The sequence below is a fragment of the Idiotropiscis lumnitzeri genome, chromosome 18 (assembly GCF_059441095.1).
Source record: "Idiotropiscis lumnitzeri isolate Australia: NSW breed Sydney's pygmy pipehorse chromosome 18, RoL_Ilum_1.0, whole genome shotgun sequence".
Lineage (NCBI taxonomy): Eukaryota > Metazoa > Chordata > Actinopteri > Syngnathiformes > Syngnathidae > Idiotropiscis > Idiotropiscis lumnitzeri.
The window spans coordinates 12,880,080-12,906,720 of NC_142408.1; the positions used below are offsets into that span (position 1 = coordinate 12,880,080).

General features: G+C 39.1%; 1 protein-coding gene across 3 annotated transcripts in view; it reads left to right on the forward strand.

Moving 5' to 3' along the window:
- Positions 1–16,404: 16,404 nt before the first annotated feature.
- The window catches only part of dcc (DCC netrin 1 receptor), a 321,689-nt gene continuing 311,452 nt past the window's right edge, over positions 16,405–26,641 (forward strand). For all 3 annotated transcript variants that reach the window (XM_088281223.1, XM_088281224.1, XM_088281225.1), the window contains exon 1: positions 16,405–16,937. In XM_088281223.1, the coding sequence (XP_088137349.1) occupies positions 16,817–16,937 (121 nt within the window). In that variant the 5' untranslated portion in view covers positions 16,405–16,816. The remainder of the gene's footprint in view (positions 16,938–26,641) is intronic.

A 26,641-nucleotide genomic window follows, 5' to 3' on the forward strand; every position in this document is an offset into this window, starting at 1 on the left:
AATTTAGAGAGAAAAAGTAGATTACATTTTAGATGACCTCAAACCAGGTCTAAACGTGATTTAGGTATTTTTGATAGAGGCACAGGCAGAAGGGTTCGGTGCTCAACAGACGTGATGGATGCCATCATATTTCATCGATAAACACATCAACACCACTAAATCATTGCAGAAACAATTACAATCATCGTCTTAAAATTTTTTTAGCAATTATAAATAAACAAATAGCTAACCCCTGACCTATAAGCGATATACAATCTCATTGAAATTCATAAACCGTGTTACGATATCCGATTAAACCAACATCTTGGAATGTTGGTCATCTTCATCATACGTTGAGTAAATGGCTATTTAATATTTTCTTTTTTCATAATGTGTTTGGTCAGCAATTTTAGGTCCATCCTCCAAGCTGACACCTCATTTATTTTCCTTCTTCGCTTCTTCCTTTTCTTGTCTGTGTATGTGTTTCGTGTGAGCTCAAGACTGCTTTTCAGTCTGGCCACGTGCGTCTCGTCCGCAGCAGCCGGCTGTTCGATGAGAACATTCAGCTAAATGTCTGATCGATAGAGGCTGGCAGCGCTCTGTGCTGCTGCCGCCAGAATACTGAGGAGGAGGGGTGAGGCGCCTGTTAACGTTGTCGCGTTAATGGTGGCCATACTGAAAATCAGGAATCCCTCATGTTTCATCTGCGTCTGTATCTGTGATGTGTCGTTATGTATTCTGTTGTTTGAATGTTTTATTTGACATGGTAGACACAGACACACTCAACAGATACTTTCCTTATCTTGACTTTCATGTTTATGTATTTTTCATTGTTTGCATATTTTTTTTAAAATTAGAACATGATGGTTCAGCTCCGAGTGGTGGTGCAAAGCCATTTTTTTTTTTTTTTTTTAATTATTGGTAGGTCTTTGATCCCCTTCTATGCCCCGCAGGATCAATTTGCTTCTAACTCATGAATTATTTTTGAAGAATACATCATCAGCGGGAAACAAATACATAATTAAATTAACACAGGCAAAAGACAACAAGCGATATTTAATGGAATATCCATAAAGACTGCTTGTGTTCACCGGCTGAGTTGGAAGCTCTTTTGTGCGAGAGGCAAGGTACATCCTGGATTGGTTGCCAGCCATCTCAGAGCATATATATAGTCAAACATTAGGCAACAATGAACAATCTTTAAATGACCTTTCATGCATGTTCTTGGAAAATCTACACAAGCACAGGAATCAAATGCAAACTCTACAAAGGAAGAACAGAAATCAACCACAATTCTACCATTTTGCTACAAAAATAGAACAAGAAAACTGTTGCGGTTTAAACATAACCTAAGAGGTGAGTAAAAGACCCAAGAGCAAGCGGAGTCAGAGGTGGTGCTAATAAAGGATTTATTTTGGAGTCCAGGAAGTGAAGGCAGTGGGTCCGGAATAATGCAGGCCAAACAATCCACGATCCGTAAAGTGAAGTTATGGCTGTAGTGAGGCGGGGCTTGGGCAGTCAAGCAGGAAGCTTCATGAAGGAACATGATAAGGACTAAAACACAAGGAGACAGGTTTGCACAATGATGTCAGAAGTCAGAGCAGAACAAGTTCGTTTGTTGCTGGTTTGAGCCGGAGTACCACGGCCAAATCGGAATAATCTGGCGCCTGACCGCTGGCTGCACTGAGCTTTTATTAGGGCGTTGATGAAGCTGACGAGCTGCAGGTGCGCAGGAGCCTGGGCCTGAAACTGCAGGTGCGTGACCAGGAAGGGGAAGAGGTAGCCACCCAAGCCCTGTAGGGAGGCTCCAAAAACCAAGACACCGGGAGACTGTCTCCTGGGTGACCTGGGAACGTTTTGGGTTGCCTCTGGAAGAGTTGGAAGATATGGCTGGGGAGAGGGAAGTATGGCTTCCCCCCTAAAGCTGCTGCCCCCGTGACCAGACTTGTCATAAGCATATGCTTGTGAAAATATCAATTATTCATGTTCTGTAGCACAGTTTTAGCTTTTGACAAAAAAGTACACTTCATGCAAATCGGTCGAGAAATTAAGAGGTTATGGTTTCATGGCACATGCACTGCCTTTGATGGGAACATTGTAAGCCTCGAGCATCGAGCAGCGTCGTATAACAGTGGTTGAGCAGAATGAGCTCATCTGCTTTTGAAACATTTTAATAGTTTGGCAATCACTGTTCTGACAGAACCTGGGTCCTTTAGTGTAAACAATTGCATAGGTTTGCCAAAATCTTTTATATTTAAGTTCTAAATGATTTAGTTTCCTCTGGTTCCGCTCTATGTTGTTGTACACTGGACAGATATTACTCAGCGCGCTCAATAAGGAAGATGGAAGAGGATGGAAAAATGAGCGAGAGCAATTCTTTAAAGTTTTTAAGCATTCTTGCTACAACTGGTCATGGGTGCACAACTGTGTTCAAAGACCTTTAAAGCTCCGGGAAGATACTTGTGAAGAAGTGGTTCAGATAATTTCTGGATGGATGGTTCATGTTAACACTAGTTATTAACATTGTGTAGACATTAACATTGTGTGCTAAAATGCTTTTGATGAAATGTCGAATTATCAAATTATTTGAATATGTTAACGATAGGCGTACTTGATTACATTTGGGACTACTTAAGACGACCCAAGTACAATAAGAAATCGAATTGTCACGCTCTTGTGAAAAAAAATACATGATTTCCCATTATTGTGGTTAGCACGATGGCCTCACAATGCAGAGGTCGTGGGTTCGATTTCGGCTCCGGCCTTCCTGAGTTTACATGTTTCCCCGTGTCTGCGTGGATTTCCTGCGGGTACTCTGGTTTCCTCCCACATTCCAAAAACATGCATGGCAGGTTGATTGAACACTCTAAATTGCCCCTAGGTATGAGTGTGAGCGTGGATGGTTGTTCGTCGACGTATGCCCTGTGATTGGCTGGCAACCAGTTCAGGGTGTACCTCGCCAACTGTCCGAAGACAGCTGAGATAGGCTCCAGCACTCCCGCGACCCTTATGAGGATAAGCGCCATGGATAATGGATGGATGTCCATTATTGTCATTTTTTTTTTTTTTAAATTACACTTATGGGATGTCCAAAAAGCCATTAGCGTTGGCTCATGAAAGCGAGCAAGCCATTTACAACACTTTAGATTGGTCAATAATGTGTAAAAATAACTCCCACTTTGACTGTCCAATGATATAGATTTTTGATAAACGATGAAATTCACCAAAATGTGACTTATGAAGTTTTGGACTCGACTGTGATATCGGAATACCAGAACATTTGATAGCTGCGGCCCTACCTGTGGCATGGCGCCGTGTTCACTCAAGCGTCTCATTCCAGCTCAGATGACTGATGAAAAGAAAAACTGTAGTGTGTCTAAATGTTATTTATGTTCAGTGTTATGTTCCTGATATTTAAAGTTTAAATGGTACTTATTCAAAGGAGCACCAGTTTTTTTTCTATGTTTAATATTATGAGTTCTTGTTTATAATAAAGGCATTCTTTTTTTGTTACAATTCATGTTACATATTTATTTTCGAGACAACATGTTAAATTTTCATATTATATTTAATTTAAGTTTAAAAGAAGGCAATGTGTTGGGATCAGCGGGTGGAGGAGGAGGAGGACCCAAAATGCAGGGAAGCCAAGGCAAGGGTAACTTAAAGCAAATTTAATTAACAAAACCAAACCGAAAGGCAAAGAAGGTACTTGGAATATGCAAACGTGACAAAGTGCAAAATAACAAAGACTAACAAATCGCGGCTGGGCAGAACTAAACAGGGCTATGACACAGGGACAGGAACCGGGGATAAGCGACCGCGACGAGGAGACATGAAGCATGAAGCATGAAGTAGTGATGGGTCGAGCGACACTGAGGCGTCGATGCGCGCGCCGAGCTTCCAGGGCAAACCCTGTGTCGGTGCGCGTAGCGCTTTAAGAAAGTCACGTGACCACTACCAGAATCGTGTCGACACAGCGGTTGCGCGCCAAACTGTGTTCTTAAGGAAGCGCATCTGTCAACAGGATGGACGCTCAAAACAAGCATCGAGTTATTGGCGCGTTACTTTGCGTTAAATATCCGCAAGATAGGAGACGTCACTGTTGATGCGCACTCAGAGGTGCAGCGCTATATGTCAGCAGGACACGTTGCACGTACGGAAGATATACTGGAAGTCCATGGAGGCAACGTTCCCTCACCGATTTATATTAGCCACACAGGCGTTGTGCACACCGCCCTCTTCAGTGCCTTGTGAGAGGATCTTCTCAAAGGCGGGGGAAATTGCCTAAAAAAAAGAAATAGACTGAATAACAAAACGTTGGAGAAACTAATTTTTTGGAATAAAAATCTTTAATTACAATGAGTGCATTGTCATTCACAACACTTTTACTTGGGCATTCAGACAGATGTTTATCAACTGCGTCTCGAATATCAAAGATTTTTTTTATGAAATTGCGTGTATGTAAAAATGTGAGAGCAAATGCCTAATCAGAATCAGAAATCCCTTTGTCATTGTACTCAAGTGTGCAACGAGATTAGAGAGCTCCCCTCTCCAATGCAATACAACAATAATTCAGTTAAATATATAAATTAGATAAATAAGAGAATAATTAGTGCGATGGAAAGTAATACGAAATAGGATATATAAAAACACATCACGTCGCTAATCAATGGAATTGGATAAAATTAGTTTGACAGATCAGTGTCAGATGACCATGTCAAATGTTTCCTGCAAGTCCACCAGGTGTCAGTATTCAGCAACACAGTGTCAATACATTGTGTCACTGTGTCGAAACGATACAGGATGCCTCATATACCCATCACTAGCATGAAGCATGAAGCATGAAGCATGAAGCATGAAGGATGAAGGATGAAGGATGAAGGATGAAGGATGAACGATGAACGATGAACGATGAACGATGAACGATGAACGATGAACGATGAACGATGAACGATGAACGATGAACGATGAACGATGAACGAAGAGCGCCAGTGAAATCCAATAAAGGGTAATGCACCGACGCCGCGTAGTCAGCGCGGGGCGTTCAAATAGTGAATTAATCAAGGTGTCAACGAGTAACAGGTGCGGGACTGGTGGGCGCGTCTCTCCAGCAGTGAGGTAGTCAAGGAGTCAACGAGTAGCAGGTGCGTGGCTGGTGGGCGCGTCTCTCCAGCCAACACCACACGACAGGACACGCGCTGGAAGGAAACGCCCCCCCACGCCAGTTGAGCAAACGTAAACAAAACATGACATGACGGAAAAGGACCATGACACAATGCCTTATCATTAAATGCTCACGTTAAGGAAATTATATGAAATTATTTCCATTTAATAATCAAGTTGTGTTTTACTTATAGAGACGTATAACGACACGCAGAAAAGGTTCCGACCAATTGACATAATGTACTAAATTAAAAGAATCAATAAGGCTTAAAATATCCTTCACCTTGCAGTGGCTTCCCAGGAGCGCTCACGAGAATATTTTAATCCCCTATAAGAAGGGCTCGATCATTTGAAGGCAGGATTTCGGCAAGTAAATTTGAAAAGTCGTTTAAAAAGTCCTTATTGTGTTTGGGAGGTCAATAAACAACTGCTCATAGTTGAGGGATTGCACAACCCGCCACAAAACAAGTTGATCTGGTGATTGATGAGGCTACGGTGCAGTGCAGCGGTGTTGTTTTATTTAACTGTATATTTATTGATTTTATTCATCACTCATTTACAGTGTAAAACCCCAATCCTTCCAATCTCTTTCCAAACAAAGCACTCTTATGCACTTTGTACGTCAAGTTATATAAAAGTAAACAAAAAATACAAAGTTTATACTTAAACAGCTACTGTACAACAATGAGTAACTGTGTGAAATTTGGCAAAAAAATAAATAAATATAATATCTGAAAATGTGCAGGGTCTACTGTAGTTTTAAGTTGTATTGTCACCAATCACCACTAGATGGTAGACATGTCTTATTCGTAGTTACACTGGCCCTTATACTGCCCTACAACATGATTATTATTATTATTAACATCCCTAATATTTTTTGATGATTGCATTTGGAATGATATGCAGGACAAACCTAGTACCTCAAAAATATAAAACATTTTAGAGTTCATTTTGTGAAAAATATTTACAAAAATATTTGCACTTAATGTTGGATTCTCTCTTTCAGCAGTTTTGTGCTGTCCGTGAATGTTCATTTTTGCATTTTTTGCAAGAGATCCCTCTGCATTTGAATTTTTTTTTTAATTATTTGTTGTTTGCTTTGTTAGGTTAGGATAGTATATACTCAGAGCTCAAATTGAACGTTTACATTTTCATCCCATCCAGAAACAAATATTTAGTTTAGCAGGACTACGATGTTTTCTTTTTTTTGGGACGGTCTGACGATAGACGAACTGGCGGGTCGATGAAATGTACTGACGTAAGCGCAGTTAAAATAACCTGGAATCAGGCACGGGGAGAACGTGCAAACTCCACACAGGAATTCCGGAGGCGCACGTGCTGACCAGTTGACCACTGTGCCGCCCTCTGGTATTAGTTTAGATTTAAAAAAAATGTTTTCTCTGAAGCCTAAATGTATTAGTAGCCTCTTCAAATGACATTTGACTACCCTCTGCGAACAGATGACCCAGTTTCCATACCGTATTTTCCGGACGATAAGCCGCTACTTTTTTCCTAGATTATGAACCATGCGGCTAATACAGCGATGCAGCTTTTCTGTGGATTTTTCTTTCACTGGTAGGGGCGCTCTATAGTTCAGATAATACGCAAAATAAATCTCAATTGTTTTTTTTTTTTCTCTTTTGGGTCTGTTCGGTTTTAATTAGCAAAGTTGTTGCCGTGTTAAAAGGCACTGTTTTAGCAATCTGTTTATGTAGCTTTACGAGCATTCACAGTACAAAATCGTTCTGTACATCCTGTAAACAACAAATTTTTTTCAACATGGAAAATTGCGTCTTATAGCCTGATGCAACTTGTATCTTGTTTTTTTTAATTTTTTTATTTATTTATTTATTTTTTCAAAAAGAGTTGCTGCGGCTTTTATGCAGGTGTGTGTTATAGCTAAAATGCTGTAATTAATTATCTGGCCATAACATGAATCCTATGTCTATCCTTCGTGGTTTAAATAATGCATACTCAAGCAGTCTTAGAAGCTGGATCTCCTCCTGCGTTGAAGAAAGCATGAATGGCATGGACTGCAGAGCCGCAGCTCACGAGGGAAGCTGATGACCAGTAGCAGTCAGGAATCCTGGAAGCGCCCTGGTGGGGTAGTTCCATTTCAAGTTTGGAAATACAATGAAATTAAGACGCCCTTTCAGTTTCACCAGCCGCGTCGACGTGGAGGAATTGCAGGAACCCGCAACGGTTAAGTCGGGATGTCTCTGAGGAACAGGGCCAACTTCTTTTGTCCGTCATGCTCCAACGCAGGCAAATCCCCGACATTGTGTCCAATATTCTATAAAAAATGTTCACAAGCAGAGACTCCCTCTGTAACGTTACTCGCATGTTTGTGGAGTCAAAACAATCAATTCCAGATCAGCATAACAGGAGAACACTCTCAGTCTTGTGAGTGTTGAGGATGAAACAGCTACTAATATATAACCATGTGAGCCACAAGGTTTAAATGTCAATAATATTAAAGCACCATAAATGGAAAAAAAATCAATACTACAAATAGAATCACAAATGAGGATGACTGGACTAAATAAATAATCCAGTTTCTATCAGATTATGGACTACTGGAGTCTTTCCTAGAGGCTGTTCCGCTTTTGGGAATGACTTCCAAAGTAAACAAAAATAAAAAAGGGGGAAAAAAGAAAAGTGAAAGGAAGATTTTTTTCCTCATGAGGTAAGATGAGGTTTTGCATGACATGCTTGTGTTTTACACGAGGTCACGCATCGTAGTGCATCAATCTTTGAAGTTGATTTTGAGGCATACAGGTATATTTTCATTTTCCCTTTTTTTTTTGACAGATTCTGTATTATACAGCCACTGGACATCACTTTAGATAAATTCCAATTCAGAATTCATACAAAATCTACCTTAGGTTGTGATTTACCAATTTAAGAGTGTTATTTGGGTAGACTTTTAACCGACAGCCATAATGTCACACATTAGATTCAACTGTTAATTGCCAGCAGTCCGAAAGGTTATTTGTACCTTTGTGGTCTTGAGATTGACTGGAGACCAATTAGTCAGTTGACGTTCCTAATCAAGTGTATGTGAACATGAGTTTCCTTTTTGTATTTATGATTTTGTCATCATGCACTAAATCAGGGGTCCTCAATCCTGTTCCTCGAGGGCCGGTGTCCTGCAGGTTTTCCATCTCTCCATGCTGCAACACAGCTGATTCAAATGATAAGATAATCAGCAAGGTCTGCAGAAGCTAGATAACGATCCCTCAGGTGTGTTGCACCAGGGAGAGGTGGAAAACGGGCAGGACGCCGGCCCTCGAGGAACAGGATTGAAGACCCCTACACTAAATCATCACTCAGGGAGTAAGACACTAATAAACAAAACAAATAAGAGTAATCAAGCCGAGCGTAACTCATCACAGTACTTATCCAACAGATACAAATGAAATTTAAAAATCTACATCTACCGCTCTTATTACCCCCCCCCCAAAAAAAAAAAAAACATATTGTCAACTTGCACAGGTTAAAACAGTCTGGATGAACCATCAGAGTCATCTTGACAATTTAAGATTTGTCCTCTTTAGATGCCTACCTTGAATCTTAGTGTGAATTAATCATTCCATTTTTATTGAAGTCATGCATGTCATTGGCAGCTAAAACTCGCTTTCAATGAACTGTCATACATTGTTCATCTTGTTGTAAATTACTGAACTTCTCTGACATTTACTTCTCTTCGTCATGGTTGATTAAAAAAAAAAATTACAGAAATTTTCTGCCTGCGTTCTGAATGAGAATGAAGCTGACCCAGTTAATTATCCTCCATTAAAGAACTCATTAGTAGTGCAGTGCATATGGGTTCAGAGAACAACTGATTAGTTATTATCGGGATAGCAGAATTTTCAGTATGAACAGTGTGGTTGTTTACACTGCACTTTTTTTGTGTTTTTTGTTTTGTCTTGCCTTGTCGTGTGTCTTACACCTTTTTAACTGCTTGAGGATTTTCCCAATAAGATACTTTCCACTAGCACTTGCTTGACTTGTTTCCTGCACTTGGGTCAACTTGCATCTGCCGTCGATACGAAAGTCACATGACCAACTCCCGAAAACAGGTGAGGCGTGACGGTCTTTACCTGAGCACTGTGATGTCATTTTCATTCAACAGCAAGTTGCAGTACTAGGCAAAATTGCTGACCCCTCAAATGGATAAAAAATATTTGAATTTTCTGATGAATTTATTCATCAAACGCAATGTTCATCCGAATACAATGTTTAGACTAGCTGGGGGCCAGGGAATATATTTTTGCACATAAAAATATTTGACTCGACTTCCCCTTCCCGTGATTCCCAACCTTTGAGCCAAGTCACACTGGCCTTTTTTATGTTAAAAAACAACCACAGCAGACCACCAAAAGTGGATACACGTCAATTGTATTGCTGTAATACATCATTTTTGTTTGCTCTGTCTGTCGCAATAAATTGCTGGCATAGACAGCTGAGGAAAGACACATTATTTGTTATAAATAAATAATTTTCTGACCAATGAAGTGAAAATTATCATTTTCCGTGGCCACAAATGTGCCCCACCACACTGGTTGGCTATCACCGCCTTAAATGTATCTCTCAGTGTTTTGTCATTTCTGCCCCTCAACCTCATCCATCTTTGTCCCCATCTCATCCGGCCCCCTCTGACCATTGCTTGGTCGGCTTTGTCGTGTCTTTCCCAGCCCAGTGTATGCGACACGGTGCCGGCTTACTTATCATGCTGCCTGACCAAGATTACTCAGGTGGGTCTGGCTTTAGCCCTCCTGTCGTCTTCATTTTCTGAATACACCCTGTATCCTCCGGGTCAAAATGACCCATCTTCCCGAAAACCCCCAACATAACTAGCTTCACATTTCACTTTTTCGACTGTTGGGGCCCGTCTAGGAATAGTCATAAAATGTAAAGTTAAAAAATATATATCATTTAGGGGAGTCTTTGGGTCATTTTAACACAGTGGCACATCATTTTGACCCAAGGACAACAGGAGGATGTTTACAGCTGTATGTCAGATGCTTCAAAGTGAATGAGGGGGACATCAAAAATTATTTTGGAACACTCATATTTGCCCAGTGGGTTCTGTTTACTTAAGAGTCAAATTTTGTGATAAATTATGCATAGTTAAAAGAAAAGAATGACTAGAATTTAGTGTGATTGTAAATTAAAGGGACAATATGTCGAATGTTTTGATCAGTTCATTTTAAAACCACTTAATCTCAATAATATAAGAAAATATATATTCTATCATATCAATGCACGTTTTTTTTTTTTAATGTATAATCGTTGGGATAGCCAATGCTAATTATATTACCATGGATCAGGACACTGTCTCACTGTCATCTTTCTGCTACGGAGACTCAAATGGGACAATCAGAAATTTGCTCAATAAAATATGTGCAACAAATGCAAGGGACTTACTTTGTCGTTTGAGGGCATTCTAGAAGTCGTTTGTGATGACATTTTGCTTGCTCCTCTGCTTGAAGACATTCCTGGTAGACTTGCAAAGTGTTGATGCTTCTAAATGCATGCGCTTTGAATTTCGGTCCTAGACGGCACTAAATTCTACACACTGTCCCTTTAAGAGTCCCCACATCCCAATATTAACTAAAGAAAATCACCAAATGAATGAATCATTAAAAACTTGACAAATGTGCTCGTTATAATTACATTAATGACGCAGACGGGACACATTTCATTGAATGACAATTTAAAATCATGTCTATGTAAGTACTATAATTAAGGGAACAAGTTCTTCTGCAAATTGCTGATTATCCCTTCTACATAAAATGTCCTTCTGCTTGCTAGCTGTTGATTGTAGCCAGAACCCAGTGGGCGTCTGATGTTGATTCAACATCAATACAACATCAATGGAATGATTTTGATCTCATATTGATGTTGAATTGACATGAGATGCCCACTGGGATGTGATTGTTTTTATACATTGGAATGTTGTGTTCCCCCTGCCCCCACATGTTAATTGCATTTAAAGCGGGGTTTTTTTGTGTGTGTGTGTGTGTTTTATTACATCATTGCATCCAATATTGATCTGAAGTAACAATTAACGTTACGTAGTGGGGGAATTGGAAGCCCGGTCCCAGCAGTGTGATAGATAATGAATCCAGTGGGGAAATTCAATGGAAGGCCTAGGTGTGAAATGCACGGCCCGTCACTGAGTTTACATCAGTCGTATAGTGAAAGAAAATCACGTTGGCTAATGAGTAAATTTAGCTGTCACACCTTTCTGGCTGTGTCAACCATAAGCCTAAACAAGCTTATGATGATGATCAAAAGTAAATATAATTTAGTTTTAATACAGGGCGGCACAATAGACCACTGGTTAGTACGTCCGCCTCACAGTTCAGAAGTGTGAGTGTGAGAGCCAATGGATGTCTTTGTGTCCCTTGCAATTGGCTGGCAACTAGTCCAGGGTGTACCCCGCCTACTGTGTATCTTATATATATATATATATATATATATATATATATATATATATATATATATCCATCCATTTTCTGTACCTATCTTGGGGCAGTAGGCAGGGGACACCCTGAATTGGTTTCCAGCCAATTGCTGGGCACATATAGACAAACAACCATTCACGCTCACACTCATTTTTACTTTTAGAGTGTTCAATCAACCTGCCATCCATGTTTTTGGAATGTGGGAGGAGAGCGGAGCAGGCATGGGGAAAAAATGCAAACTCCACACAGGATAGCCGGAGCCGGGTTTAAACCCAGGGGTGCGTTCAAACCCGGCTTGCTTTTTCTATATATTTTTGTGGCTGTTGTCTCGCACTGTGAGGCCATTGTGCTAGCCAGTCGGGCCACCGTGCTGCTATGTATCTATCTATCTATCTATCTATCTCTCTCTCTCTCTCTCTCTATCTCTCTCTCTCTCTCTCTATCTATCTCTCTCTCTCTCTCTCTCCCTATATATATGGGTGTGTGTGTGTGTGTGTGTACACATGCATATTTGTATTACTCTCCTTACCTGGCAACAGTCGAATAAGGGGAAATAATCATGGAAATAATGATTTCGAATCACAAAGGTGTCTGAAAGGTTTATAAAGAATTTCTAGGTTTTGACCATGTCTCGGATTTATTTATTTATCTATTTGTTTTACAAGTAATCATGTTATTGCTGCCTTTTTCAACGTTTGTATTGGAATTTTCCAACTCATGTAAGCCTATTTGTCGGTTTCACTTTACAACCTTGGATATTTTTTTTTTAACCAGAAAGCTTGCAGCTTTAAGCTTTTGAAATTCTTTGGGGATATGCTGCTTCTGTGGACGCAAACACATTAAAGAGCTTTACTCTAGAGCAATTGCATCCCGATAAGAGCAAGGCTAGCAGCTCACCTCACTACTGGGCTCTGCCTTTGCAACACAGCCTGGTGTGCATCAACACAGCCCCATTGTGCATTGTGAGGGTCACTGCTTGACAAAATGAAAGCAAATTCACATCTATTGGCGTGCTTCATAAAAGAGGCACATATTCATCATTGTCTGTTTCATATTGGTGGGGAAGGATTGGTATTTCCCTGACAAAACTATGCGGCCACCGCAGATCCTCACGCTACTCAAATAAAAAGGACAGACACACACACACACACACACACACCATACAGACCTGTTTAATTTCCCCTTAGACATTAATATCCGTTCAGAAATGAAAACGTGCAACACATGCATAGAACTGCACCATTCTTTATCAAGGATATGTTGGCATATCAGTCAGTCATCTTTATTTTTACGCACACACACACACACGTAATGTGAATACATCATATTTAGTGGAGAGCAATTGACAGCAAAATGAAATAAAATGGAATTATTGCTTTTTGTATATATTTTTGTGGACTGATTTCCTAAAGTGGAAAGCGCTTTGTTACAGCTCCAGCTGTTGTGAAACGCGCAATATAAATACAGCTGTACTGTATTGTATTGTAAAGCCTTTAGACAGAGCCATTTTTTTCTTTGAAACTGTTTGGTTTAATTTCTATATATTTAACCTTTATTTATTCAGATAAGACAGTTTAGAATGGATTCTCATTTGAAATGCTGACTTGTAAAAAAAAAATTGTTCTTGCTCATAGTGGTTTGGAAATCCTCAGGGAGGTCTTGCTTCTGTCTGCACATGAAAATTCGTTGTCCCGAAGGTATTGTCTCCCCTGGATGAAGAAATTCTGCAACACAGGCAATGTTAGATAAATCGTGAGGCAGAAACATATATAATCTCTTAATATTAGGGCCAGAACATCATCTAACTCAGTGCTTCCCATTGTGTATTGAGCAGAGGCACCCATTTTACATCACAAAGATCTCATGGCACACCACCAAACAAAAATTTCACAAATATGACAACTTAAACAATGAGTTTACTTACAAGTTGGCTTACTAAGTGTGAAATCTGGGCTTGTTTAATTGGAGATGAACCGGATTTAGTTGCAGGAAGTCAAGACTTGGTGCTACACGTATTTACTCTACCTTCTGCCATCTAATCATGGAAGAATATTCCATTGTTCTTCCTTTCCTTATGTTTTGATGAATTTGGATTTAAAGGGGAAGTCAATCTCAATTTTTTCTTTTTAATAATTCTATGCAGGGCCACTTGTCAAAACAGGGCATACTGATTAATAGTGTATTTGTGGAACATGAGTTAATCAGTAAAATGAGTCGTGATTGGTCGTTAGCTGAGCCATGAGCATTTTTAGTCGACAGCAAATGACAAAATGGCCGCCCTCTGAGATGGCTAAAAACGGGTGGGGTGGATTTTGCTGCTTAACTCATATTCCACAACCACAATATTAATCAGAATGCCATGTTTAGACTCGTGAAGGCACATAGAACTTTTTATTTCAAATATTTTTTGAGGTTGACTTCCTCTTTAATAATAATAGTTAATTAATTTATATGAATCGACTAACACTACGGCAGCCATCTTGCGTTGCCATTGTGACTTACAACTTCTGTTGTTTTTTTTTTTTTTCAACTGAAAATAATGTTATGACTGTGTGTTTTACCCCAAGATCCCTGTCAAGGAGTAAAGGGAGCCTCTTAAAAAACGAACTTCGACCATATACATTTCGCAGAAAATTTCATCCTGAGCTCTGTTGATGGTTTTGACAACATGATGCAGACAAATACATAAGTAAGACAAATAAGTCGCACTCGGAGACATACCTTATAAGATAATATTTAACATTGCATTCTTACTCACGAAATGTGCTTAATCTACCAATGTAGGCTAATAACCAAATAGCCAAATGCACTTCTCCGACATATATTGACAGCGTGTGATGATTTTTCTGCTGGATCCGACATTGAATCTACCATTTACCCACAACATTGATCATTGTCACTGATAATGGGCATCATTTGTATAGTTGATACGATCACACAGTACATTTGCAATACAATTCAAATCAATTAAATTAAATTTTATTTACAAAGCGGCAAATCACAACAGAAGTTGTCTCAGCGCACTTTTCATACAAAGCAGGCCGAAGACCACACTCCTCACTTATTTACAACGAAACCCCAACTCCACAAAACACACTCCCACACGTACCCACACACGCACACACACTCCCACAATAATTTCAAATGAAAATTGTGTAGACAGTAGTTATATTTGACCCAAAAAAACAACAGTTTACAAAAATTACACATTTTCTTTCATTTTAAATGGATCATCATGTCAGGATGGTGCATTTTTCAAAAACTATTTTTTTTTTATTTTATCAGGAAATCTGTTATTTGCTTGCATTTTCCATTTTATCAATTAGTTTTTGAGAAATCTGTGAATAGATAATGATTTTATCCCCCCTCCCCCTAAAAATAAGCGATATGGCAGCACCTACTCTCCTCCTTCCATGTCTTGGTGAGAGTTACGCCAGAGACCGATGAAAATTTGTCCATTCAAAGTCATTGTAAATAAATTGCTAATAATGTCAAAATAACAGGACCAACTGGACCCAAAATGTATGTGGATGTCTCTACTTAGGCCCACTTCAACCTCTGATAACATCACCAAACAATTATTCTGTCCATGTCTGTCTTTCAAGAGAATGAGGAAAAGATCAGCTTCCAGGCAGATTCTGACATGTCGTGTCCGTTTTCTTTAATAGCCACCAAGATACGCAAACACAATGCTTTCTCAGAAGCTTTTCAAAAGGTTAATTGTTAGAAGGTCATTATAAGTTACAATTTCCATCATAAATGTTAGCTTGACTGTCTTTTATTCACCAAGGCCACTCTGTGATACGCCAACACCACTCATCTGAAAATGATACATCCAGTGCGGTCATACTCAGATGTGGCATCTGCCTCCTCGCTGGAGCTTCGGTGCTGTGAATTTTTCAGTCTTTCCATCCATGCATTCAGTTTTATGTACAGCATATCCTCACGAGGGTGGTGTGCGTTCGTGCTGGATTTTTCCAAATTCAACTTTTCACCCCCGGTTGTCATGACGCTCACTATTCCACATTGATGAAGGACATGACGCTCAGCGATGCAGAACGTTCAAAAAGACCACCTCCAGGGTTCGGCGATAAAGTGTTGATCCAAAAACCAATCTCACCGCAATGCTGATAATAAATTGGCTGGAAAAATGGTAAAAGAATCTGTTCTGCTAACCTTGTTTATTTCGCTACCGAAATCTAATTTCCCCCCTTCAGCATTTTTTTTTTGTGAGCTGTGGGGGGGAAACATATCATTTTATACTGGGTGTCAATGTTCAGAAGATCCAGTGTCCCAGAGTTTTGCTTCAGCTTTGGTAAAGTCAGAAAAAAAATCAGCATGAAAGAATGAATTTTTACACCCTGATGCCAGTATGTTCATATGCACCCTATTGACGATTTCCATTTTCTTCAAGCACATCACAAATCAGGTTTTTTTCGACACATGACTGTCATTCCAGCTGGCTGAGAAATTAAAATTTTAATTCCTGCTGTGACCAGAGAGGGCAGGAGAGTTCAGCTAATCTCTCCCCGCTGCTGTGCCCTCCACACATGGGCTCCAGCTGCTTCGCTCCGCCGGGTTTGCTCTCTGCTTTAACTCCAGGCTTTACCTCCACCCACGTTAGATCAATGGCTGCGTGCCGGCTCTCAGTCTCTCTCTAGACCCCCCACCACCCCCCACCCTCTTTGGCAATCAGAGAGAGAGAGAGAGAGAGAGACAGAGAGGTGTCCGACTCTCTCCCTCCACTTCACGCGTTCTCCATCCGTCCTCTCCAGCAGACGGAGCAGACCGCCGGGAAGGCACCGTGGATTTGAACCCTCTCTTCACCGCACTGAACTGGGAAACCGCCGCGACGTGCAGGAGTGATGGAGACTCCGCCGTCATAGTTTCTGGAACTTATTTTCTTCTTCACTAGAGAGGAAATTAACTATCTGCACATTTGTTTGGGATTCATATTTTCTTTTTTGAGGAGCCCAGCCCAACCGGTGTGGGTTAATTTTTGAGGAGACGAGAGGTTCTTTTTCTCCTCTCTCTCTCGCTCTCCTCTTTTTCCGCCGAACTCAACATCTTGTGTTCCCTTTGCACATTTTTTTATGTTAAAGTGGCAATTAGATCCCGTTGGGGATTTTAAAGATTGCGGAATTTGAGGTTTGGGTGTCCCTGCTGTTCTTTGGGGCTCATCCGGACTGGATCAGGACACCATGGAACTGGTTTTGTTTGGATGTTATGGGGATGTTTGCGAGGTGCCGGTGTTGAGGAAGATTGGAAGACTCAACCTGCTGTTGCTCTGCTGTCTCTTAGCTGGCCACAACTCTGCGCACGGTGAGTAGGAAAAAAAATAATGATATGCGTGAGACAGTGATTGCTCCAAACCAAATGCAAATTCAAATGTAAGTGGTATCTTACTGTTGGCAATGTTACAATATTTAGGGAACCCGGTTCCGACTTTTCAGGCTCACTCTGTTAGACCAAGACAGACGAAGTATGCAGTGTTTCATTGATTTTAAGTACATTATAATGAACCGTACCGATCCAGACCATTTGCAAGGCTTTAATTGGATTCTGCAGATGGTGCAGCATCATCCAATTTGAGACTATTTTTAGACCTTTCATTGGCTTTTAACCACATTTAAGTGCACACTACAGGTAGTTTTATTCAGGATTATTATTTTTTTATTCATTTAACATACGGTTTTCACCAGAATTCCATTTTTGGAAGCTCTTGTGTTTTGATGATTGTATTGGTCCAATCTGTGAACGAAACTGCTGTTTTCAGCAGGTCTTTGCAGAGCTTGCATGTTTCTTTTTCCTGCTGTTCACCCCCAACTGTCATTATACCACATTTTTCTTCCAGAAACAGGCTTAGTGTGTTGGGCTTTGTTTGTGATACATTGAAAAACAAAATCAATATTATTACCCTGTTCCAACATTTGAGGCGGGTTCGTTTGTAATAGCTATTTGAAGGTGTTTTTTTTTTAGTTGCTGAGGCAGAGTTTCTGTTTTAAGTTTGGATTTTATTGAGAATGACGTAGTTCAATTTATTGATTTTTTTTCTACAGTTTGTGTTCTTATCAATCATTGGGGCGTCTTTTTTTCAATACTTGAAGCATACATTGTGACATAAAGCATTGTCAGTAGCTAGATGCCTTGCCCAAGGGCACTTGAGCCGTAATTGTGAAGGAAGTGATAGAATAAGAAGTGTAAAATTCTCCCAATCTACACTCTCAAATTGGTTAGGGAAATCAAACCGGGGCCTTTGGCTACTCAGTCAAAGTTGCTGTTATCACTGTCATCCTGTCACACTGAATATGAATACACTCAGTAGCCTTTTTAAGAATTACATAATAAATGTAATGTGTCCTATTTCAAAATAATGCATTTGGTAAAAAACTTGTTGATTCTGCGCACAAAACTCATCAATCAGTACAGGCTTGTTCTAATGTGGGGATTTCAACAAATGAATGAGAGTGCCTCTTTGAGAGTCTTCTAGTGTCAATTAATTATGTCCAAGCACTTAAAATAAGTTAATTGGTGGTTGGAGGATACACACACAGACATACACACACACACGCACACCCCTTCTTGCTGCACTCCTCTCTGCCAACGTGAATGTGTGTGCATGTGTGTGTACCTGGGGTGATGTTCTTTCTGCAGCTCGACTGTCAAATCCTCTGCTGCATGTTTTAGTCTGCCTGCACTTATCTGTATGGCCTCTACATCCCGAGACACACATTCTCCCTCATTCATAATATGTCCTTACACGTGCTGTGCACCAGACACATGTTGAAATGCATTGTTGGGCAATACAAGTAGCGGCGTCAATAGTTTAACTACATTTCTCATTAGCGTGGTTGTAACGGTGTTTTTTTTTTTCAAGCAGCATGTCAGTATGGAAGCGACTTTTGTGATCACATAATGTGGTTATATCCACATATTTCCCCAGGCGGTTCAAAACAACGTATACAAAGCTATTCATGGGTTGGCTCAGTCTCTATCTCCCAAGAATAGCAGGGGTCCACTGTATCTTGCTACATCCAGTAAATATAAGAATTGCTTGTCTTTACGATGATTTATAGGCTGGAGCATACATAGTTGCATCACAATGCTTTGTTGGTATACCGTGATTTCATACGCTATTCAAATTTGTTATGGTGATCAGGGTGCATTCAGGAATCTGTAACCATGGGAGGAATGATAATGGCAAACAGGCAGTTTTCATTTGGCACCTGTCTACTTTCAAAGTACTCAACTGCCTCATGCATACAGTACACTCACACCATAATTGTAGAGCTGTCGTGATGCCGTGGACGGAAGTTGAATGAAAGTTGACGGAACGTCCGGAGGTTCAGTATGTTGCTTGGAGATCAACACGATGTTCGACTGGCACATGTGCAGCAAATGGTGAGCATTCCATCATTCTGTTACCTGTCGATGTCTTAGTTTTTGAGCCGTCATGAACCCTGCAGGAGTATTTGCGAATGTATGATCCTCCGCAGCCATTCCACAACATTTCGTCTTCTTTTCATTCCTTGCTCCCAGAAATATGTCCTTGTCAGAGCCGTCAACATATCCCATCTCAGTCAGTCCTTTATACGGCAATCAAGATGTCCTGTGTATATCTGTCCCTAAAGTGGGGTTTATATTTTGCTACTCGTAGCTTTGGCGTTGAAATGTGAGTGCTTGTGTAGAAGTTTGGGGTCGTTTACTTGTTTGACCTGTTGATTGCTTCATTTTCATCTTTTGGCTTGTCTTGACTTTGTGAAGTTTCATGGGACCAAAAGAGTTAAATCCTGTCTGGCAAATCTTTATTCAAGCAAGCCACTGTCGAGGATAATGATGGATGATGTGAAAATTTCACATCATGATTATGATGATTCTTGTCATTTGTTGGGAACTTGATTTACAAAAAAAGAGACAAAATTGATTTTTTTTTTTTGGAACAATCATTGACCGAAGCCTTTTTATTTTTAATTTAAGCATCCACTTAAGTAGTTACTGTTTCCTTCACCAGTGAAAACAAAAAAAACATTAGCAGTCATGCATAAGAATTGTTTCAGTCAGTCAAAGTATATATCAGGGGTGGGCAACCCTTTTGACTGGCGGCCCACAATGGGTTCTAAAATTTGACAGAGGGGCCGGACCAGGAGCAGATAGACGGAGTGTTTTGGTAACCTCACCTCATCAGTGAAAAAAATTACATTTAATTTTAAATGAAAGTGAACAAAAGCATTACAACAAAATATATGTCTTTGAAAACTCACAATATTTAGAAAATAAAACATTAACAAGGTTTATTCATTTAATTTTTTTCAAGTTCGGCGGGCCGGATTAAAACGTTTGATGGTCCGCATGTGGCCCCCGGGCCGTAGTTTGCCCACACCTTGTATATATTATGTCCTCTCGTTACAAAATCTTTCAGCAAGTCAGAATACATATACCACATTGGGATAGCAATGTTGAGTATCTTTTCAATCGCATGACATTGTCCAAAATACTGCACTTTCAATGCTGGGCAATCCCAGAAGACGTGTGTGATTCCCAATCATTCCATAGTTCCTCCAATAAAATGGTGATTTTGGGTCTTTATAAATATAGATATTATCCCCAGGGTCCTAAATATCAGACTTTTGTTTTTCAGTCAAATTCTTTCATTAAATTACAATTCATACTTGAGTGGCAATTCAAACGCGTTCTCCCATATTGTCCTCTGTTATCACATTTGTTTCTAGTTCCAACGTCTCTTTTACATTGAGTGTGACTTTATGATTGCTGACCAAATTAACACCCATGCCAGTATTATACAATACCATCCAACTTTAGTTCGCATTGCTACATTGCTTAATGAAATTTAAAACAAACCAACCAAACAATAAATGTGACAGAGTGCAACTTATGGGAAGCTGAGCTCCTGTGTATCCATGTAGACAGCCTTTTTCAGTTATGGCAAAAAACAATAATAATAATCTGCTCTTTCGAACGTGTCATCGAAGTTCAAAATGAATTGAAATGTTTTTTTTTTTGCCACGTTCCTCTTTGTTAAATTCTTTCATCACTCTAGATTCATGCCATGTTGAAGCAGCCATATCTAATGGAAATGAAATCTAGATCAGGGTTTAGCATTCTAAATAAGATCAATGTATTTTTTAGTTGTATGTATCTGAACCGTCCTTCATTGACTAATAAGAATAGGACTCTGGCAATGTATAAAAATGGCACCAATAAAAATATTGTTCAGGCTGTGGGTTCTTTGCAAATATTTCTATTATGTAACCTTTAGCCAGAGACATCAGCACCTGACAAACTAGGAGAAAATGAAAACCAACAAAAGCCAATCTTTCTACTTTGATGGGAAATGGGTCATGACCTGCGCACTTAAAGCTGCGTTGCGCAGAATTTTGAGTTTCTAATCGCTACTGCGACTTGCAGCCGAAAAATGAAATTTCACACTGCTTTCTTCTCGCGCACAATGCGCGTTCTATATGACAATATCTTTGGAGTAGAAATAAAGCCATTTGTCTGTCACTTTTCAAGCCCATGTCCAATCTCGGTACTCTCCACCGCTCAATTATGTGGTCTCAACACTGTGAGAACGATGAGAACGCGCCTGTCGTCACATTCGAAGAAACAGGAAATTCCAACCCGATTCAGGTCTGAAAATTATTTGTCAGTGGCTTGTAAGAAAAGCCGTTGTGAGCATCTTACATGTAAATCTGCTATTTATACGATTCGTGAGTCATAAATGGTTAAATGAAATATTATTTTAGGGCAAATTCCTGCATAGTGAAGCTTTAAATTGATATTTTGTGTTATAGTAAAGACAGAGCTGCCAACAGTTACGGCTTTAGTTTTCCAAATGTACGATGGTCGAGAAAGGTCACAATAATTGCAAACTCCGCAACACAACGACACTGAACCTCGGCACGACTGCAGAAGTCACAACACAACAACATTGAATTACAAGTGCGATTGCAAAAACCACGATGGAAGTGAATGAAATTCCCGCGGGATGGGAAAAGACGCAGAGCTGAATATTAATTTTAAACCTTAACAATTGTAACGTAAACCTTTCGTCCACACAATATTATTATCCACGAAATGTTAAAAATATTGTTACAAATTCAACAGGATGGGTGTGGGAGAAGGAAAGAAGTGGACGGAAAAGAAAGGGAGGGAGATCACTGTGTAATGATGACGCTACAGGTTTGTCGTATTGTAACAATAAAAAATGAGACAACTAAATGAACGTCTCACGTTGTGCCTTTTGAAGATGCTAAAATACTTTGAAAAGCATGATGTAAATAAATAAGAGTTTCACTTCATCTTATTTTTCCAAAAAATACAATTTAGCACCTCAGCCTTATTTTTATCTTAACATTAACTCAACATTAGCAAAGTCTAAAACGTGGCTGGCGGCGACAGCTATCCTCTCATACACCTTGAGCCTGTTGTACACGTGGACAAACCACGGGAACATCACAAATAAATCATTTGAAAAATAGCATAAATAAATTCTGACATTGCTACAGTGACACAAGATCCAACAAGAAAACAACAACTTAATTTTTCTTACTTTTCCAGCATTTGTTCTTTTTTCGTTTCGGGGGGGGTTTTGGTCACTTCCGTTGTGGCTTTTTTTAATAGCACTGTAGTTCAATATTGTTGCGTTGTGGCTTTTGCTGACGTGTTGGGGTTTGCGGGCACCGTCCAAATGTCTGAACGCTACCTTGTTGACAGGTTGACAACGAACACATTTATTTACTTAAATCATAAATACATATATATATATATATATATATAAATATATATATATATATATATATATAAATATATATATATATATATATATATATAAATATATATATATATATATATATATATATATATATATATAAATATATATATATATATATATATATATGAAATTGCATGCATAAGAGAATCAGCGGGGCTGATGGATGATTAACAAATGCTAAAATATGCTGGCAGCTGAGGGATATTTTTAATCCAGTGCGGGAGTAAGACAAAGTATCTCCTTGGTCAGCATTTGTTCTTAGTGCATGTCCAGTGAGGTTAGCCTTCTCAATTCATCATTAAACTTGACGAGAGGACCGTGAACTCGACGGAACTAAGAGCGTCCCTTTCGAATCACCTTCACGATTAGCGCACACGTTCACATGCAGGCATGCACACATGCACACACACTCGTCTCGCCCACGATTCACGGTGGTTCTTACAGATGTAGTTAATACAATTTTGAGCGTGACTTGTTCGCAGAGGTGTCAAAAGTATTCAGGTTCATTACTCAAGCAGAAGTAGAGATATTGGGTTTTAAAAATATTTCAGTGGAAGTTGAAGTATGAGCTCCAACTTTTTACTTAAATAAAAATATAATACTTTTATAACTACCTAAAGTATAAAAGTAAAAGTAATGAAAGGTATTGAAGTAGAAGTCAAGTCAAACATTTTCTTTCCTCACTGATAGTCTAAACATGGGTTGTTGATTAATCTTTTTGTAGAATAATAATTAAGAAGAATCCACTTCACCCCCCAATTTTTTTACTTGACTTTCAGGACAAAAGCTTGCCACACATCACAGGGGCTTATTATGAACTACATAATTTCCTGTAAAAGCATTTTTGTAAAGGCCATTATGATTATTATGTCATATCCAAATTTTGCACTGAAGGCTACCCGTTTTAGTTGCATAAAATTATTTAGTAGGCCTACAAATTCATTAAAGAGCCGTGTGACGTGGGTTTCATGGAGTGTGAGATATTAGAACTAGCGGTAATATCGGAATGTCTGCGGCAGTATCAGAATGGTGCAAAAAGTCCAACTTGAATGGCGCTTAACCACTGTGCTTTTACTTTATCTTCCACTATCAACAGTTGGAAACAATTTTTATGTGTTCCCCTACTTCACTGATGTCAAACTCAAGGCCCGGGGGCCAGATCTGGCCCGTGACCTCATTTTATGTGGCTCGCATAGGGCAAGTGTGTGAACTTCGTTTTTCTAACACATTTTCTTCACTTCTAACAACACTGAGATGTGAGAAATTGCCATTTATTTGTTACAAATTCTCCCCCTTTTAAAATAAATTGAATTGTTTAACAAACAATTACTGATTTCAAACCTGGCTTAACATCAATTTGCTGTGTGTATATAATAATGTAAGGTGATCATACATATGGGTTCACCGTCATGATGGCCCTCTGAGGGAAACGATAACTACGATGTGGCCCGTCCAAAAAAATTAGTTTGACACCGTTGCCCTACTTCAATAATTCATTTGACACTGCACATATTAATTTGTGTTCATGCTTTTGGCTCTCCCTTTTTCTGTTGTCAATGCAGGAGTTAATCACATTTACAACTGGAGAAACCTTTTCTGTTTTCATTTACAAGTTGAAGTATTTTGAAACATTGCTGCGCCATGTAATTTGTGAGGGGCCATGTTGTATCACATTTGACAAGGACGACTTTGTTTTGCGATACTATGGAGACGATTATACGCGACCAACACAAAAAATCGTACTGTGTGTCATCACTATTCTGAAACACAACTCAGTCGTACACGGCCGATTACACGTGTACTATGTTTGCTACGGCTGGGTACTAAGCGAGACATGCCATGTTTTCTAATGGGTTGCGATTGTATTGTATTGATTAGCCTAATCTGAATTCATAGATATCTGTTATTGTTATTTAAAGTTATATTATTGCAAGGGTGACCGTATTTATGAGATACTTAAATGATACTCATAGATGTCATACATTATGACTCGAATATATAATAGTCAGGCTGCACAATATTGGAAAAACATGCAATATGGGTGTTCCTTTTTACAACATCAAAATTATTACAATATGTATTATTATTATTTATATATGTACTGATATTTCCTTGATAAATACATTTTTCTTATCTAATGAAAAAAATAATTATTTTAAATATAAATGGATTCTTACCTAATTAAAGACCTAGCGTGAAGTAATGGTAAATTAAATCTTTTTTGTCACAAGCAAAGTAATTACACGGTACAATTAATAAAGCATGAAAAAAAAACATCCTTGTAAGTGTGACGTCATTCCAACGGATTTTTGGCAGAGCTCAACATAGAAAGTGTATTAAGCCAGTCAGAAATTGACTCAGAAAGAAAAAATCTCACTTGTCTGAAGGGATCCAGGTATTTAAAGAGTTGAAGGAAGAGGAGCCTCTTGGAATTATGTTATGTACCATACATGGCTGCCAGGATGGCCGAGTGGTCTAAGGCGCCGCGTTCAGGACCCAGTCTCCCCAGGAGGCCTGGGTTCGAATCTCGAATTTCCCCATTGTGGGACTAATAAAGGGAATATTATTATTATTATTGTTATTATTATGTACGAGCCAGATGCTGAGGAGAACGAAAATATTGTGCGACTGTCAAATCAGCCTCCGGAAGGACGATACACAATAAACAAAGCAATAGTACAATGGCAACTGGCGACTCGTCTTTCTGCGAGTGACGTAATTCCAGAAGAATATCGGAGATTGCCGAGCAAAAGCATTCCGTTGTTAGGGCGTTGCTAATGGGTCTAAATTGATTTATTACTCAAAATACAGTGGGTCACGCTTACATCACATTTGGTGTTTAAGTTATTTTGTGTTAGTAAGAAAGTCAGATTAAAGCATAAAATTTCTAATGAATTTTTTTATATATATATATATATATATATATATATATATATATATATATATATATCTTTTGCAAACTGCATTGCTTGAGCAAATATCCCGATTACAATGTTTTCAATAAATTGGGCATCTCTAGTTAAAATGATGCCTTTTCTGTATGGGTAGAAAATAAATCCCCAAAACATACTGATTGTTGTATTTGGCTTGGTCAACCGGTAAAAAAACGCAACTTTCGATCCAGTGACCGACAGCGGTGAAACACGCATAAACGGGATGTTGCATTGCTTGCTTATTCAACTGTGGCTTCATTCCAACCCATTTCAGCTGTAAACCATTTTCTATGGCACTCACGCTTGTAACGGAGCACACCTGCTCCACACACTTGTCCTAACTGCCGCTACTTGACTTCTGTTCTGGTTCCCCATCGCTCCCTCCACAGCACAATATTTCAACATTGAAGATAACTTGCGAACAGACTAAACCACAAATGTAATTTTATACTCAGAAAATACTAAGAATCATGTATTTCCAATCGATATATGTATTTCAAGAATAATTCTCAGTTCTTCAACTCTTAAACTTAAAATGTGTTGCAAAAACAAATAAGAACAATGCCAGCAATGTATCACGAAAGGCAGATTAATGAAATGTTCCATTATTTGGTAAAAGGGCAGAAATCTAATCTCGTTGCACACTTGAGTACAATGACAATAAAGGGATTTCTAATTCTAAAAAAAAACAAAAAACAAACAAAAAAAAAAAAAACATGTGCAGTCACCTGTTTCCATGCATACAACATAATCATTCATGACTTCATGCAGGTATATACAATGCAATACATTAAAACATAATTTATATAGCGCATTTCACCACAGCTGGAGCTGTAACAAAACACTTTCAATATGATTTAATATAAATAAGTAGCAAATTTGAACACAAATTAAAACACATAAACACGGACACAGTAGATATCAGAAAAACAGCAGACAGTCTCAAGTTGTGTCGAAAGGACCGGCAATAGAAAAGGCTCCGCTTAGTCTTCGGTACCTCCAGCAGCATGTGGTCCACAGATCTGAGGCAGCGGGCAGGTGCGAAGGGGTGGGATGAAACCATTTAAAGATTTAAAGACAAGTAAGCTGGCAGCCAGTGAAGAGGTACAGGTTTATATATACAGGTTTTGATTACACAATGACTAAATACATATCATCATCAGATCATCATTACTTCAGCTTTGATACTTAATGGACCATTTTTTTGGGGTGTGCCATAAGATTTTTCTTATGCTGAATGGGTGCCTCGACTCAATCACGTCACAACATAATTCATCCAAAAATTATAATTTATGTATGAA